The sequence below is a fragment of the Crassostrea angulata genome, chromosome 9 (genome assembly GCF_025612915.1).
Source record: "Crassostrea angulata isolate pt1a10 chromosome 9, ASM2561291v2, whole genome shotgun sequence".
Lineage (NCBI taxonomy): Eukaryota > Metazoa > Mollusca > Bivalvia > Ostreida > Ostreidae > Magallana > Magallana angulata.
In genome coordinates this window covers 17,566,441-17,580,683 of record NC_069119.1, presented here as the reverse complement: position 1 = coordinate 17,580,683, position 14,243 = coordinate 17,566,441, and the positions used below count along the sequence as shown (strand labels likewise).

Genomic DNA, 14,243 nt, shown 5'->3' with positions numbered 1-14,243 from the left:
TTTCTTTTTGTTGGATGTGTTGCAGTATTGTGTAGAAACTTAAACAATTAAAGTGTTTGGTAGCTTTATGTGTGTAGTTCCCGGTTGAGTAAATTCGGATTGACGACTAGATCATGCTTAGATAATCATTTTATTAATGAGTAAAAACAAGTTGCTGTCATTTAAAAAAGGACTACAATACGTGGACCATTTGCATGTGTTTCCAACGAATACGTGAAAGATTTAAGATTATCAGAGATTCCACCGACTCTAGCCCCCTGCTATTAAGGTGGCATGGGACATCCGTCGATATTAATGTGGATTAAAGTACATTATAATTGAAATACTTTCAGCGGTTTAGAATTTTCAAATTTCACAATATCTAACCAAACAATAGCTTTTAAAAATATTTTAAAAGGTAAAAACTGTAAAACCCACAGTGGGATTCGAACTCATGACTTACACATTCGTAGTAAACCCTCTAACTCACTGCGCTACGCTGTTAGATGACAATATTGGGAAAGAAACTACTTATATAACTGCGCTTAATTTTATTGTTTATTTCGATAAACAATACGTCACAACATGGAAGTGTCCCATACCACCTTAACCACTAAATTTGTACGTTGTATTACGTATACAAGTATGTATAGCCCTGACTTTTTATCTCAGAATTTAAAGGATTCATACTTCTAAAATAATTATGATCTGTCTATGAACGAAGTTTGCATGTGTAGCAGGTCAGTGCCGTATAGGTTTTTTATCAGTACTTCGCGTTGTGTTTATTTTTGTTTTGTGACTGAATTTGACCTCTACATTAAGAATTAAACTTTACTAAATTATAAATAAGGTATGAAAACGACTTTACTCTTAATATAGATAAACCAGATATAATAAACCAAACTCAAAGTAAATGAAAACCAAGATTAACAACCCTTTATAAATTTATTATAACAAAATAAGAACACAAGTCAATAGCACATACTTAAAATCTCCCAACCCTAAAACCTAACTTTAACAGGGACCTCAAATAGACAGACGAGACGGGTCGGGACTCAGGAGAAAAGTAGCTAGCGAAACCAGCTGTCTCCCTCCCTCTCTCTCTCTCTCTCTCTCTCAGGAGAAAAGTAGCTAGCGAAACCAGCCGTCTCCTTCCCCCTCTCTGCTTCAGGAGAAAAGTAGCTAGCGAAACCAGCCGTCCCCTTCGTCAAATAAGGACTTACACGGGTTTATATATGGGACAGAACAAAGACAACTGTCATTAAAGTTATTGGCTTTCGTATAAAGTGGGCGTTACCAAAGTAATAGAATAAAATCACATCGGGATCGGAATACTAATAATAACAAATATAAAACGAAATCCCGATCTACCACATTTGTATAGTATCAGGCACTCGGTGAATTCTACTATTTGCGCACACATTACGATTCGCACTACTTAGTTAACTATGCAGTGACAGCTTTGTGTAAATTAAAAATTTCATATTTTGATGCATTTTTCTTGAGATATAAACTTTTATACAGTGACATAATTATTCAATTATACTTAAATGCTTAAAAAAAATTAATCAGGAAGTTCTCTAGCCTCGCCTACTATAAAAGTAAAGTTAAGTTACATGTGTATTCAGAAAACAACAAAGCATTGCAAATTATGCTAGTTGATGCATGTTGTAGTTTCGGCATGACATTAACTTATTTCATAATACTGATAGTTCATATCACATGCCAATGATTTCTTTAAAAGGAATACTTTGTTTCTGCACTGTTTACCGACAACTTTACAATTACAACGCCTTTGAACTTATGTGTGGATATGGCATGGAATCCCGATCCCGATTCAGATAAACGTGTGCTAGCCTGGTTCCCTGAGATACCCAGTACGCACTAGTCTCGTTCAACCAGCTGCTCGTCGGAGTTTTACGGAGACAGCCGAGCGTCTGGTTGAACGAGACTAATTACGCACAGGAACCAGGCTAGCTCATGCGCAGGCTGAATTTGCCCCATAGCATCCGGTTTAACCTCGCTTATATATTTTCTGCGTGGACCTCAGGGTCCACGCAATTAGGTATTTTTTGCTCCGTGTTTAATTTTACGTTTTAACGGTAGTTGGGATGGGGGTATTTTTCTGTACAAAAAAGTTGTGTTTGCATGCCGTTAGGATAACTTGAGCTCGGAGCTTGGTCAAACTTCGTACGTTGATGTTGAGTACATGCAATTATCAGTCAACAAGATGTATGCCATGTGTCCCTGTCAGATCGTACAGTTATCTAATGGATTTCTTGAACGAAGCGCAACTGTCGTGTACCTTTTCAGATCTCGCACGGCAACCATGGTAATTGTTGTGCAGCTTCAACACGAGGACCGTTTATTCTTCCAAATTTAAAAGATGATAATTAAGGTCTTCCGTTTCCAACGGAAGACCTTATTGTTATTGCTTTGTTTCTTTTTCACTATTATTTTTATTGTTTTTTTTTTTCTGTCACGTTTTCTCAAAAATGCTTCAGCCAATTTTCATGAAATTTTCAGATCTTATTCATGACAAAATTTGTAAGAAAAGTACACGGGCTTTTTTTGATCGTCACTTCCGGTACCGAGATATTAAAGATTTTACGTTTTTGCTTGTTCACGATTTTTCTCAAAAAGTATTTACGATAGAAACTTCAAATTTTCAGAGAAGGTAGAGAGTGAACGGCCGCAGTGCCCTTTGCATATCCGAACGTCCGCCGTCACTTCCGGTCGTCACCGGAAGGAAATGAAAAACCTTAATTTTTCAAATTTTTAGATTTGAATTTTATTTATGTTTTTATTCGATAGAGACGCTTAAAACACTTCAGAATATGAAATTCGTGTTAAAATCGATCCAGGCATTCCCGAGATTTTGAGTTCAAAAGTTCTGAAGCGAGAGTCCGCGTAGAGTGTTGGACTTGTGCCCAGGCGACCCGGGTTCCATCCCCGAGTGCCGATTATTTGTTCTTCCCTAATTTTCTTTTGTTTAACGATTTTACCTTTAAAATGATGGGTTTTTTTGTTTTCCGTTTTATTTTTATCATAAATAAAAATAATAACAGCTTTTTTAGTACAAATATAGAGCTCGTTTTTGTCAGCAGTTCGCATCGCCGCCATCAAAGACATGCCGCCGAAGCGCCCCTGCAGTACGACCGCATTAGAGTTCACTGGGTCGCTTTGCCGGCATCAAAGAAATGCCGCCATCTCAATGACTGTATGCACACAACATTTAGCAATGCACCAACGTTATTCTACATGACCTTAAAAGGACGACTGATTAGTATTTGTTCACATATATAGATACACGCTTGCATGTATGCATGCGTTTATTGACATTCGTTGCTGATATACTGATTCCCTAAACACTATAAAAAACTAGAAAATCTCTCTCTCTCTCTCTCTCTCTCTCTCTCTCTCTCTCTCTCTCTCTCTCTCTCTCTAAAGTACTTGTACAGGTAACATGCAGTAAATTGGACAGAGGCTAAATGTACATTGGCGTCCAAAAAGTATACATGTATTTATTTCAAGTTACGGGATAATGTCTATGGATTCAAATAATTTGAAATTCATTGCTTAATGATTGTATTCATACTGATTGGAAGTCAACGCTAAAATTAAAGATGGTGGACTTTTTCCTTTTTTTGTGCATGTCTATATACTGATACAAATCTGTTGCCTGTCTGGGATTAAGAAAAACCTCAAAAGTTTATACACGTAACTATACAAACGAACGGGTGACTGCGACAAGGTTTGAAAACTGACCAGCCGTTTATGAGTGTTTGAGCCTAAGATAAACAGATGTTAAAAAATCAATAGTTACATCTTTCAAACAACGCTTATACATTGTTCTAACATATGTATATTGTTTAGAAATTGTGTAATTTGTGATATTTAGAATTTAATAGTCTACGTTTAATATAGAAGTCACCGACCGACCCCCCCCCCCCCCATTCATAAAATCATTTAGTTTTTCTGGCCCGATTTTCCTTGATCTTTGATCTTGGGCCTTTAACTTTAACTAATTACCATTCTAGATTACTGTACTAATTACCAGACCAATTCGTTCATTATTAACAGAGTTATGAAGTTTTTGGCATTTGAGTTTCAATTGTCGTGATTGACATGTACTGTAAAAAAAATCATAACTCCCAAGCCCTTCACTCAATCCTAATGAAAATTCGTGAAAATGAACCTCGGACACCATTCTTATTGTCTGCCAAATATGCAGCGGATTGAACAATCAAGTCGAAATTCCTGAGATTAAACGGCGCTTATTGCCTATACCGGAAAATTAAATTTACACAGTACACGCACCGACCCCCCCCCCCCCCCGTTTACTATAAAATCATTTAGTTTTTCTGGCCTGAATTTACGGGATCTTTCATCTTGAACCTTTATTTTCAACCTAGTTCAATTATAGATTACTGTACTACATGTAATGACCGAATCCGAGATCCACACCTCAAAATTCTATTTTCGATTTATTTACGACGAAAATCAAGCTCAGGTTTTTTCACCCCCCCCCCCTTTTCAGTTTCGCAGTAAAAATCGTACCTCGTGTATAAAGTTTATTTCACAGTACATGTATCTAGGTTCTTAATATAGGTAGTCAAATATAAAATCTAGAGGTTTATTGATTTTAAACTTTATCTTCATTAATTGGTGAATAAAATGTGTTCTAGAAATAAATGTGACTATACAAAAATTAGTTTTTGTTTGCTGTTGCAACAACTAACATGTTTAAAAGAGATCCCTCCTGAGGATTAATTTTTGATCCGCGCCTGACCTAGTAATAACATCAATAGTGAAACAGACTATACCATTTTATGCAGAATGTTCCTTGAAAATGGCTCGATATACTAAGTTTTAATGCAAAACAGACACCCACTATTTTTTTTTAAAACATGGTATTGTACACCACAAGCATCAAACATGGCTATGATTTTATTAAGCAACCCAATGGTTATATTTTCAACCACTCTACACGTGTTTGAACACGAACGATAACTCTGTTCTGAATATTATCGTTTAATATAAATAACTGCTAGATGGTAAAATAAGACATACATCTTGAAAGCTTTTCCTGTTTTAACATAAATCATAGTAGGATGTGATATGAAAAACGACCAGTACTTACGTATTTTGAGAATATTATCCGAACACTTATACTTCCGCTCGAAATTTCACAGGAAGTGAACAAATATCGGTGAAGTCTCGTGAAGTTTCATTCGAGCACCTCTGGATTTATTACTTACTTAGCAACGATAAAGAAAACATTCCGAACACATTCGCAGGGGTGCAGACACAAACACGCATAAATATTTCAAATGACCTCGCACTGTTACCAAACCTGAATAGTCAGACATCTTACACGTTGTTTTTCATCTCATACAAAATCTCAGCTCTTCTCCCCGGCGGAAACGCCCCAAATTCAAAGACAAATTCGGGAATTATTTCGCGTCAGCCATGTTTTGAGACATCTGCAAAGGCTGTGTGTTCTAATCTCGCCGGAGCCAAGATTTGTTCTTTCTCTCTATTTCTTTCTCTCCCTTTTATTTAATTTCTAACTAAAATATTCAACATAAAAGGGTTGTTGGACTAAAGTTCAAGTTGAAAAACACTCTTCAATTAAGATTCAGACAAAAACAGTCTTTTATTATTAGGGTCTTCCGTCTTCAGCGGAAGACCCTTCTATTCTTATTGTTATTAGGGTCTTCCGTTTACAAAGGAAGACCCTCTTTTTTTTCTTCGGTTTCTTTTTATTACAGGTTATTAGACGTGTTATTAGGTCAAACGACCTCTTATTTAATATGAAATATATGGGGCTGGTCCTTCAAATTAGGGATCCAACGGGGTGTATAATCCTTCATCCATCGCTCTTTAAGATCACATCTGCATTTCCTGATATGTTTCGTTGATGAAGATAAAAGTCAAGGTCATTTCCTCTTCTAAAAATCGGACGGAAGACCTCCTCGTTGCTCGCAACGAGATCGTGTCTAGTTATTATATTCTAGTTTGTCTTTTTCCCCCCATTAAAATCAGACATATAGTAGAAGCACGTACGAATAGTTTCGATTGAAGCATAAATTACCACTCCTTAAAACTAACAAATTTTCCTAGAGATTTTTGAATTTAAATAAAAAATGATTTAAATAACACCCGAATATTTGCTAGCAAGGTTGATTGCATGTAAAATGGAATGCCATGGCAAACTTTATTTCAGGAATCGTTGGTAATTTTTGAAACATTATTTGTTTATTGCTAAGGTCAAGATCTAGTAAATGAAAGGTGCCTACAGGTTTATGAAATTCAAGATATAAATTCTTTTAATGATGCTTCATAACAATTTCTGTGTTTGATAGGGTGTACCGGGGTTTAAATTTTTGGTAAACACAATGAAAAATCATGTTTTAAACAAATATTTTTCTATGAAATATGAAGGACAAAAATAACAAATCTCGGAGTTTTGTCCATTTCTGACTAATGAAATATATCTAGATTGCCTACAGATTCTCCAAAAACGGCATTAAACAAGCTCTTGTCCTCCTCTTTAAAATGACGTCAAATTGAATATGGGTATACCGGGATTACTTTTTACGTGATTAAATATAGAATGTCAAAATATTGTTTTATTTCCACATAATTCCACATAAGTTGTAAAATACGGGAAAAGATTCATCAAATCAATTATGATGTCACAATGGTTCTAGCACAGAAATAACACTCTGGAGTCATTTACTAGATCTTGACCTTAACTGTTTATCATATGTTGTGGGGAATTTTTAAACCTTTAGACTAAACCTGTGACGTGTTTTGTCCTGGGTTCTCAGGGATAATACCGGTATCTTAACGAGGCCGAGTACAGTTCAAGTGCGCATGGCTTTTCGCACTTTTTATTTTCATGCAGACGTTGCAAAGTTATAATTTTCTTCTGAATTATTTTTTAATACAAAATTAAATTATATTTAACGTTTAATAGCTGAGAAATTGTGATAATTGTGAATTTGATAGGTTAAAATGCTAAAATGGTGCTCACTGTTTCCTCCTCAGTAGTATTTTAGACTACACATGTATGTATAAAGCTAAAGAAAACAGTATGATTAGGTCATTTTTCGAGAGGCTATGCATGGATTTTACAAATAAGAATTTATTGACAGAGAAAGAAAAACGCATTGACATTTAAAAAGTGTTATTTCGTCAAAAGATATTTTTATAAGCCATTATAAGTCAATTTATATCACAATATTCTAATATTTGGAAGAAAAAGTCACACTCGCTTTGATATCAACCCTATACAAACCATGAGGTAAACTTTTTTTTATTTTAACAATTTGGCGATTGTTTACAATAGTTTTCATATATTTGAAAGAAAAAGGAATTTCATAGATATATATTCATACATACAATACAGAAAATATGGGAACAACGTGCAACACCCCTTTTTCAACAAGTTCCAATGGGGTCTAATCGTAAAAAATGTTAACTTTCGAGACGACCCCTAAGAAATTGGTGTGGTTTCAAAATTACCTTTTGATCTTGATATAACTGATAAAGTATTAAAATTACATGTAAAAAAATTCTTTAAAATATCTACCGTAGAAATATTTAGACTCTGCCTGGTTATATGCCTCAATTAATTTTCCTCTAACTCTAACCGATTAAATAATGATTGTTTTCATATTTTTTCTCTAAATTCACGGTTATGTTTTAATCACACACAATGTATAATCAATGGGGAAAACTTACGAGGTGGGCTTTCTGCACAGTGTTTCTATACCCGGTTCCTATTGAGAAAGATAGATTGAAGGTCTCAATCTTCTTCAAATTTACTACACCAAACACCTCACCCGATTCCTTGAAGTTCATAACTGTACAATGTACCTCTTATCGATAATTCTCCTTTTCAACATTCTTTCTATTTTTGGCTTTCTAATTCAATCTAACCTCACCGCTGTTCGCTTCCCCAAATACCACAGAACTCAGGTTGTTCAGGTTGTTATGATTTTAATTCATTAAAACATTTATTTCGATGGGACATAATCAAATCTTTAAAAGAAATGTGTCGTATTACGAATATGTATATATATATATATATTAGGCAACCACATCTTTAAACAGAAAACAAAATTATAGTGAATGGGTAGGACTGAACGTTTACCCACTCCTTTCTCCAAAACAAATATATATCAAAATAATAAACATTAGAGCAAAAGTCCCCCCCCCCAAAAAAAAAAATAAATAAATAAGTAATAAATAAAGCAGCATACTTATAGCTATTATAACATCTAAATATAAATGATGTTTAAACTTCATTATCTGTCTGTCTTGAAAATTACCTATAGATACGCTAGATGCATGTTTAACGGTGTATTTACACAACAATTGATGACGATTTAATCAAACGATTCATGGTCATTTGATATCACACCAAGATAACGATAGATGCGTACATACCGATTAATATCGCGAAACTGTACATATCCGGGTGTGTAAATGCACGTGATCCCACCCTCATGATTGACCTCGCGATGTTTACCTGACAAATTGAAATTAATTACCAAGCTTAATTAATTACGGATCGACAAAGCGGCAGATACCCTGGATACATCGGCTGATATATAACATGATGGGGGTCAGAGAACTGCCGTTGGTGTTTGTGATTTTTCTGTCGACGTTTGTGACCGCGGTGTTCGGACAATGCACGTACAGGGACCAATGCTCGTGTTCTCTGTCCGACGGGAGTATTATTGACCTGTCTACTCTAGGTAACCAGGACCAGACTCCGGCGTAAGTTACTTGCTTAATTTACTCAGGGTTACAGAAATACATGTAGAAGGAAGTGTATGCTTTTCTATAGTGTGATTTTTTTTAAAAATAATTTTCATATTCAACCATTTATCTCTGTATTTTTTCATATTACATATCTTGTCAAGTTCTCTATATCTGACTTCTATACATGTTATCCCTCCCCTATCAGTCTGTTTGTTTGTCCGTCCTTCTGTCTTCTCTCTCTCTGTCTCTCTCTCTCTGTCTGTCTGTCTGTCTGTCTGTCTCTCTCTCTCTCTCTCTCTCTCTCTCTCTCTCTCTCTCTCTCTCTCTCTCTCTCTCTCTCACGTAGTTTTATGGCATTAGTTTTCCAGACTCCTTTGCGACTGATGGTTACTTCTACTCTTATAATCCATGCTACTCCTTTATAGAAGGATCCTGTATGAACGCTGCGGTAAACCACCTTACAATAATTTTGTCTATTTTGATGATATACCAAAAAGTAGCCATAAAAAAATAAATGAAAAAATTATTAACAAAAAAATAATTAACGAAAAAAAGTTGACAGCAAAAAATTCACATGTACAATTCTTTTCATACATATATTCTTCAACCACAAAAATATTAATAATAAATGAATAAAAATATGTGGGATTAAAACTTAATTGTAATATTGCATTTAAAGAATAATTTGTATTAACCGACAAAATTAGTCTTCAACTGACGTATTTAAATGTTTGAAGGCCTGCCAAATTAGCGGTGACCAGTCGATTCAGTACCAGATCGGGGACGCCACCAGCGTGTCCTACAGCTATGACGGAACTAACGTCCATGCTCTGTATTCTTCCACGGACTCACAGGGTCTCACGAGGTACAGAAAAGGCCAAAGATCAAAGGTCAAGGTCATGTCTCAATTCTTGATTACAAGCAAGATTCGGTTTTGCTTCCAGATTAATTTTGAATATCGAATAGTTATGAAGGGAAACGTATTGTATCACTTTATAAATTCATAGGACCTCTCAAGGTATACAGAGTAAAGGTCAGAGGTCAAAGTCAGGTATTAATTCTGATAACAAATGAAGATTTGATCTTGCTCTCAGAATAGTGACAAGTTGGAAAGGAAAACTTCTTGTATTCCTTTATAGATTTTACAGGGCCTCACGAGGTGCATGCAGGTAGAATAACGGTAAAGGACCAAGGACTAGGTTACGTTTCGAGTATTGATAAAAAGAGTTTTTGATATTTCCTAAAGATCAATAGTTTATGATCAATAAAAAAATTATAAAAATTGTTACACATCTCATTAAGAATACATCACATGTATAGCTTAGAAACATTGCATAGTAATTTTTTTTATGGTTTGACACTGCATCTTTACAAGTGTTAATATCATTTACCTAGTAGTGTTTCTGCCCTGATGCACGTGTTTTGGACTAGCAACCAAAAGCTAGGGCTGTATGGCACTCTGGGCTGATATTTCTCCGTCGTCAAGGTGTATTGCCCTCCAATTTAAAATCGCTAATTCCCAGATTTGATTAAAATCAGTTTGAGAAATAACGATAGAATAATAAGTAAATTATATAAAGCATCACCTTAAACGTCTGAATATTTTAATCTATTGCTGAAATTTGAAAAAAGAAATATATCAAAATTAGCGCCAAAGAGCGATATGTATCTAAGTAAGGGGAGGTAACCCACACATGTACACTACGGTTGTGTATTTAGAACAATAGCACGATTTTTCTAGCAACGCAAATAATCTCTAAACAAGTTGGGATAACTCTAACAATCTTAAATCTTTCATTCATTGCTCTTAAATTCAAAGTCGCCAAGCATCGATCATAAGGAGTTTTCAACGATTTGGATTTGTCTTATGACAATCGGATGCATGTCTGTTTTAATATTAAATTAAATAAGACTAATAATTGGAGCTATTATTTGTGAATTTAATTTAATCCATACAGTTACACCATACTTTCATTTTATAAAATTTTATTTATTTGTTACAATGTTTTTATATCAAGAATTGTGTGTTAATATATTTACATGTATTTCATGTCTGAGTAAATACATAAAAATCACAGATCCAGAATTTGTTTTCGAGGAGAGGGAAGGGGAAGGTCCGAGGGATGGTGTGTTTGCCGGGGAGGGGGTCTGAGGAATAATTTTACGATGTGAATTTAATATATTTTAATTTTTCGGGGGGAGGGGGGGTCCGGACCCATCCGACCCAACCCACCCCCTCTAGATCCGCGCAGCATGGTATCATTCAGTTTAATTCTAAGTATGTACCAGGTTAATGACCGTTTTTTGGACGAATTTTTACCAGAATTCACTTGCCTGTCAAAGCAGCACATTTGAAATTGATAAAAAAAAGGGACAATCTTCAAGAGTTCTTCATTGAAACGTTATGTCGTTTTACAAAAAAATTAATAAGAAACAAATATCTTACTGAGATAAATAATGGGAAATATTGACGTATTTATAAATAAAACATTTGAAAGTCACCAGGAATACCTTCTACCAATTTGTCAACGTTATTATTCGGGTCCTTCCATGTATTTTGCAATGCAAAAATTTCCGTAGCCGTTATATTTTTATCGTTTTAAATTTTATTGAAAACTGACAAGATCAAGCAAAAAATATTTTGGGATTTTTTCAAATACTATTTGAACCCTGAAGTATTTATAGGTATCGAGTATTAAAACAAAATATTCTGCATTGGACAAAGTATAGAATTATTTTGAAGATGTTTTAGTTTAATGTCATACTTAAAATTTGATTTATCATTTTAGATTCTGAATTATTGTTTTACTAGCAGATGTCCGTACTACCCCCCCCCCCCCCCCCCCCCGGAACAATTTCTGGATTCGTTGTTTTATCAATTCTTTTATGTGTGTCAATATTAAAAGAGAGGAGTATTTCAATATATAATCATATAAAGTTAGACCTACATTCTTAAATGAGGTTTTAGTATTGTCATTTTTCCCTCAAAGGATCCGATACAGGAGATTGATGAAATAACAAAACTATAAAATGTATATAAACGAGAATGAATTCTGTGATTTTTATGTCGACCCCGGTAACATACATGTATTTGTAAGTGACCAGAAAATAAAAACATTAATGTATGGGTGCTACGCTATCAGAGGGAGTACGTAGTTCGGAATTATTTTTGAGGAGGGGGGGGGGATGAGGTCCGTCTTTGTTGTTTTGTTTAATATGTAAAGGAGGTTTACGGAGTAAATTTTATTTTTGGATAGGAACGTGGATGTGACACTGGTGTGTGACCAGTCCGGACAGCCGCCATACTTCTCGCCCCAGGGGGAGGTCAGCAGCTTAAGCTACGTAAGTAATGACAGCAGGCAAAAGTCATATTCTTTAATGGTCTCTTTGACTCGGGTAAATCAACGTACATCATGTATTCGCAACCGAATTATTATAATAGCATTTTGCTTATAACAATATATGTGGCGGTATCTTATACATGTTGTTTTCTTGTCTTCTCTAATCTCAATCCCGGAAAACTGGCATAATTATATAATTACTTTATTTATATTTACATACTATACTTTACTACTTTGTATAACAAAATGAAAACAAAATGATATATATGCACATACCTACAATTAGTTATTATAGCCTTTGTAGTACATGCACATTTCCATGCAACCCCATATTCTTACCGCCCGCACGCGTCATTTTGAAGTTTGTATATTTATAAGATAACGTTAGCTAGGGAGTCGAAATACTTTTCCGTTCATTTACATGTTTAATTAATTTTTACATTGAATATAAGTAACAAAATTGCAAAAGTGATGAGGCAGCTATGACAGGAAAAATGCAACTTTGAGAAAACAGTTTAAAAATCATTTTACATGGGTTTACTTTTTGCCAATTTCTATTATTGAAGAATATGTGACTGAATTTAATAAATTATTAAATAATTGATTAATCAATGACAGTATCTTTTATATTTAGGAAATATTTCGTTTTTTCGTAGGCTTTTAGTCTAACCACCAAATGCGCATGCCCAAACGGATGTGGGGCGGGGCCTCCCCCTACAAATCCCCCTACAAATCCAACAAATCCCCCTGGGCCACCGGGCCCATCAGGCCCGTCGGAATCTGACGATTCGGGCATCAGCACGGGCACTATATTGTGTATAGCGTGAGTATATGTGAACTGAAATCCGGAACTTTTAAAGCAGGTTCCTAAATTATTTTTCCCTAAATTAAATATGCTGGCAAATATAAAGTAAAGATTTCCCAAATATTTTTGAAACGAAGAAAACAGCCTTTATACAGCCTTTGCACAGCATTGGTAACAAAGATAACAAGTATTGTGAAATAAGCAATAATTATATAACAGGTTTTAATCATTTTTCCCCATTATTATTCATATCACACAGAGTCCTAGCTATTGCGGTGGTGTACTTAGTCGCGGGAACGGTGTTCACTATGGGAGTACGCAAGAGCAAGGGCAAAGAAGCCATTCCTAATGTCAGCTTCTGGACGTCACTTCCGGGATTAATCAAGGTTCGCTCCCTTCTTTCTATCTTTCACCTTTTATTTCTCTTCTCTTCCTTACTCTCATGTAATCGAATCGATGTTTTCTGTATCTATCTGTCTTTCTCTTCATCCATCTATTTAAAAATTACATTTGATTGTTCCTATCTTTCTCCCTAGCCTTTTGAACTCTCTCTCTCTCTCTCTCTCTCTCTCTCTCTCTCTCTCTCTCTCTCTCTCTCTCTCTCTCTCTCTCTCTCTCTCTCTCTCTCTCTCCTTACCAGACGTTGTTTAGTCCTTCTCAAAGTGTTAAATCTCTTTCATTAATTTGCTTTCTGCATCGCTAGCACTGAATTGCGTTTGCAACATTTCACATTGTGATTGACTTTTTTTCCCTTCTTCAGGACGGATTTAAATTTACCTTTAGAAAAATTCGACCGGGATATTCTAGTGTGAAGTAATGACATGGATACATTATTCTTGTAAAAGCTAACTCAACTGATTGGTCAGCCGCGATGATAAGAATTTTTTGCCGGAGAGGACATCCAAATTTTGGGATAAAAAAATCCGGAGAGTTGTAATTGTTCGAAAGACACGAGATTTTTTAAAAAATAAATCTTACAATTTATATCTGTCTTTTATTATTATTTTTTCCATGAAAACTTTGATAAATTTTAAAATTGGTTATACATATACTTTATTATTATTTTTTTCTCTGTGCGAGTCAATGATCGACAATGTGTATCTTAAGAGGTCACGGTTCGATAGTCTGACCTTTGTAGGGTCATAGATACATCTACATAACCGAATAATAAAACGGTTAATTGATAGATATTTGACCCAGATACAGATCATTAAACAGCCTTCTCACGGATCACTGATGGACACTTTGGCCTTGACAAGAGTCATTGCTCGACATTGTGATCTTGAGACGGGTCATAAATCGACACTTTTACATTACCACGGATCATTGACGACGATCTG

General features: G+C 35.0%; 1 protein-coding gene across 1 annotated transcript; it reads left to right on the top strand.

The window, feature by feature from the left end:
- The first annotated feature begins 8,449 nt into the window (after positions 1-8,449).
- Positions 8,450-13,887, top strand: LOC128163451 (cation-dependent mannose-6-phosphate receptor-like). Its single transcript, XM_052827057.1, has 7 exons — positions 8,450-8,772; positions 9,118-9,205; positions 9,495-9,622; positions 12,015-12,099; positions 12,755-12,921; positions 13,163-13,289; positions 13,664-13,887. Exons 1-7 carry the CDS (start codon positions 8,609-8,611, stop codon positions 13,718-13,720), a joined length of 816 nt encoding a protein of 271 aa, XP_052683017.1. The 5' UTR covers positions 8,450-8,608; the 3' UTR covers positions 13,721-13,887.
- The last annotated feature ends 356 nt before the right edge of the window (positions 13,888-14,243 follow it).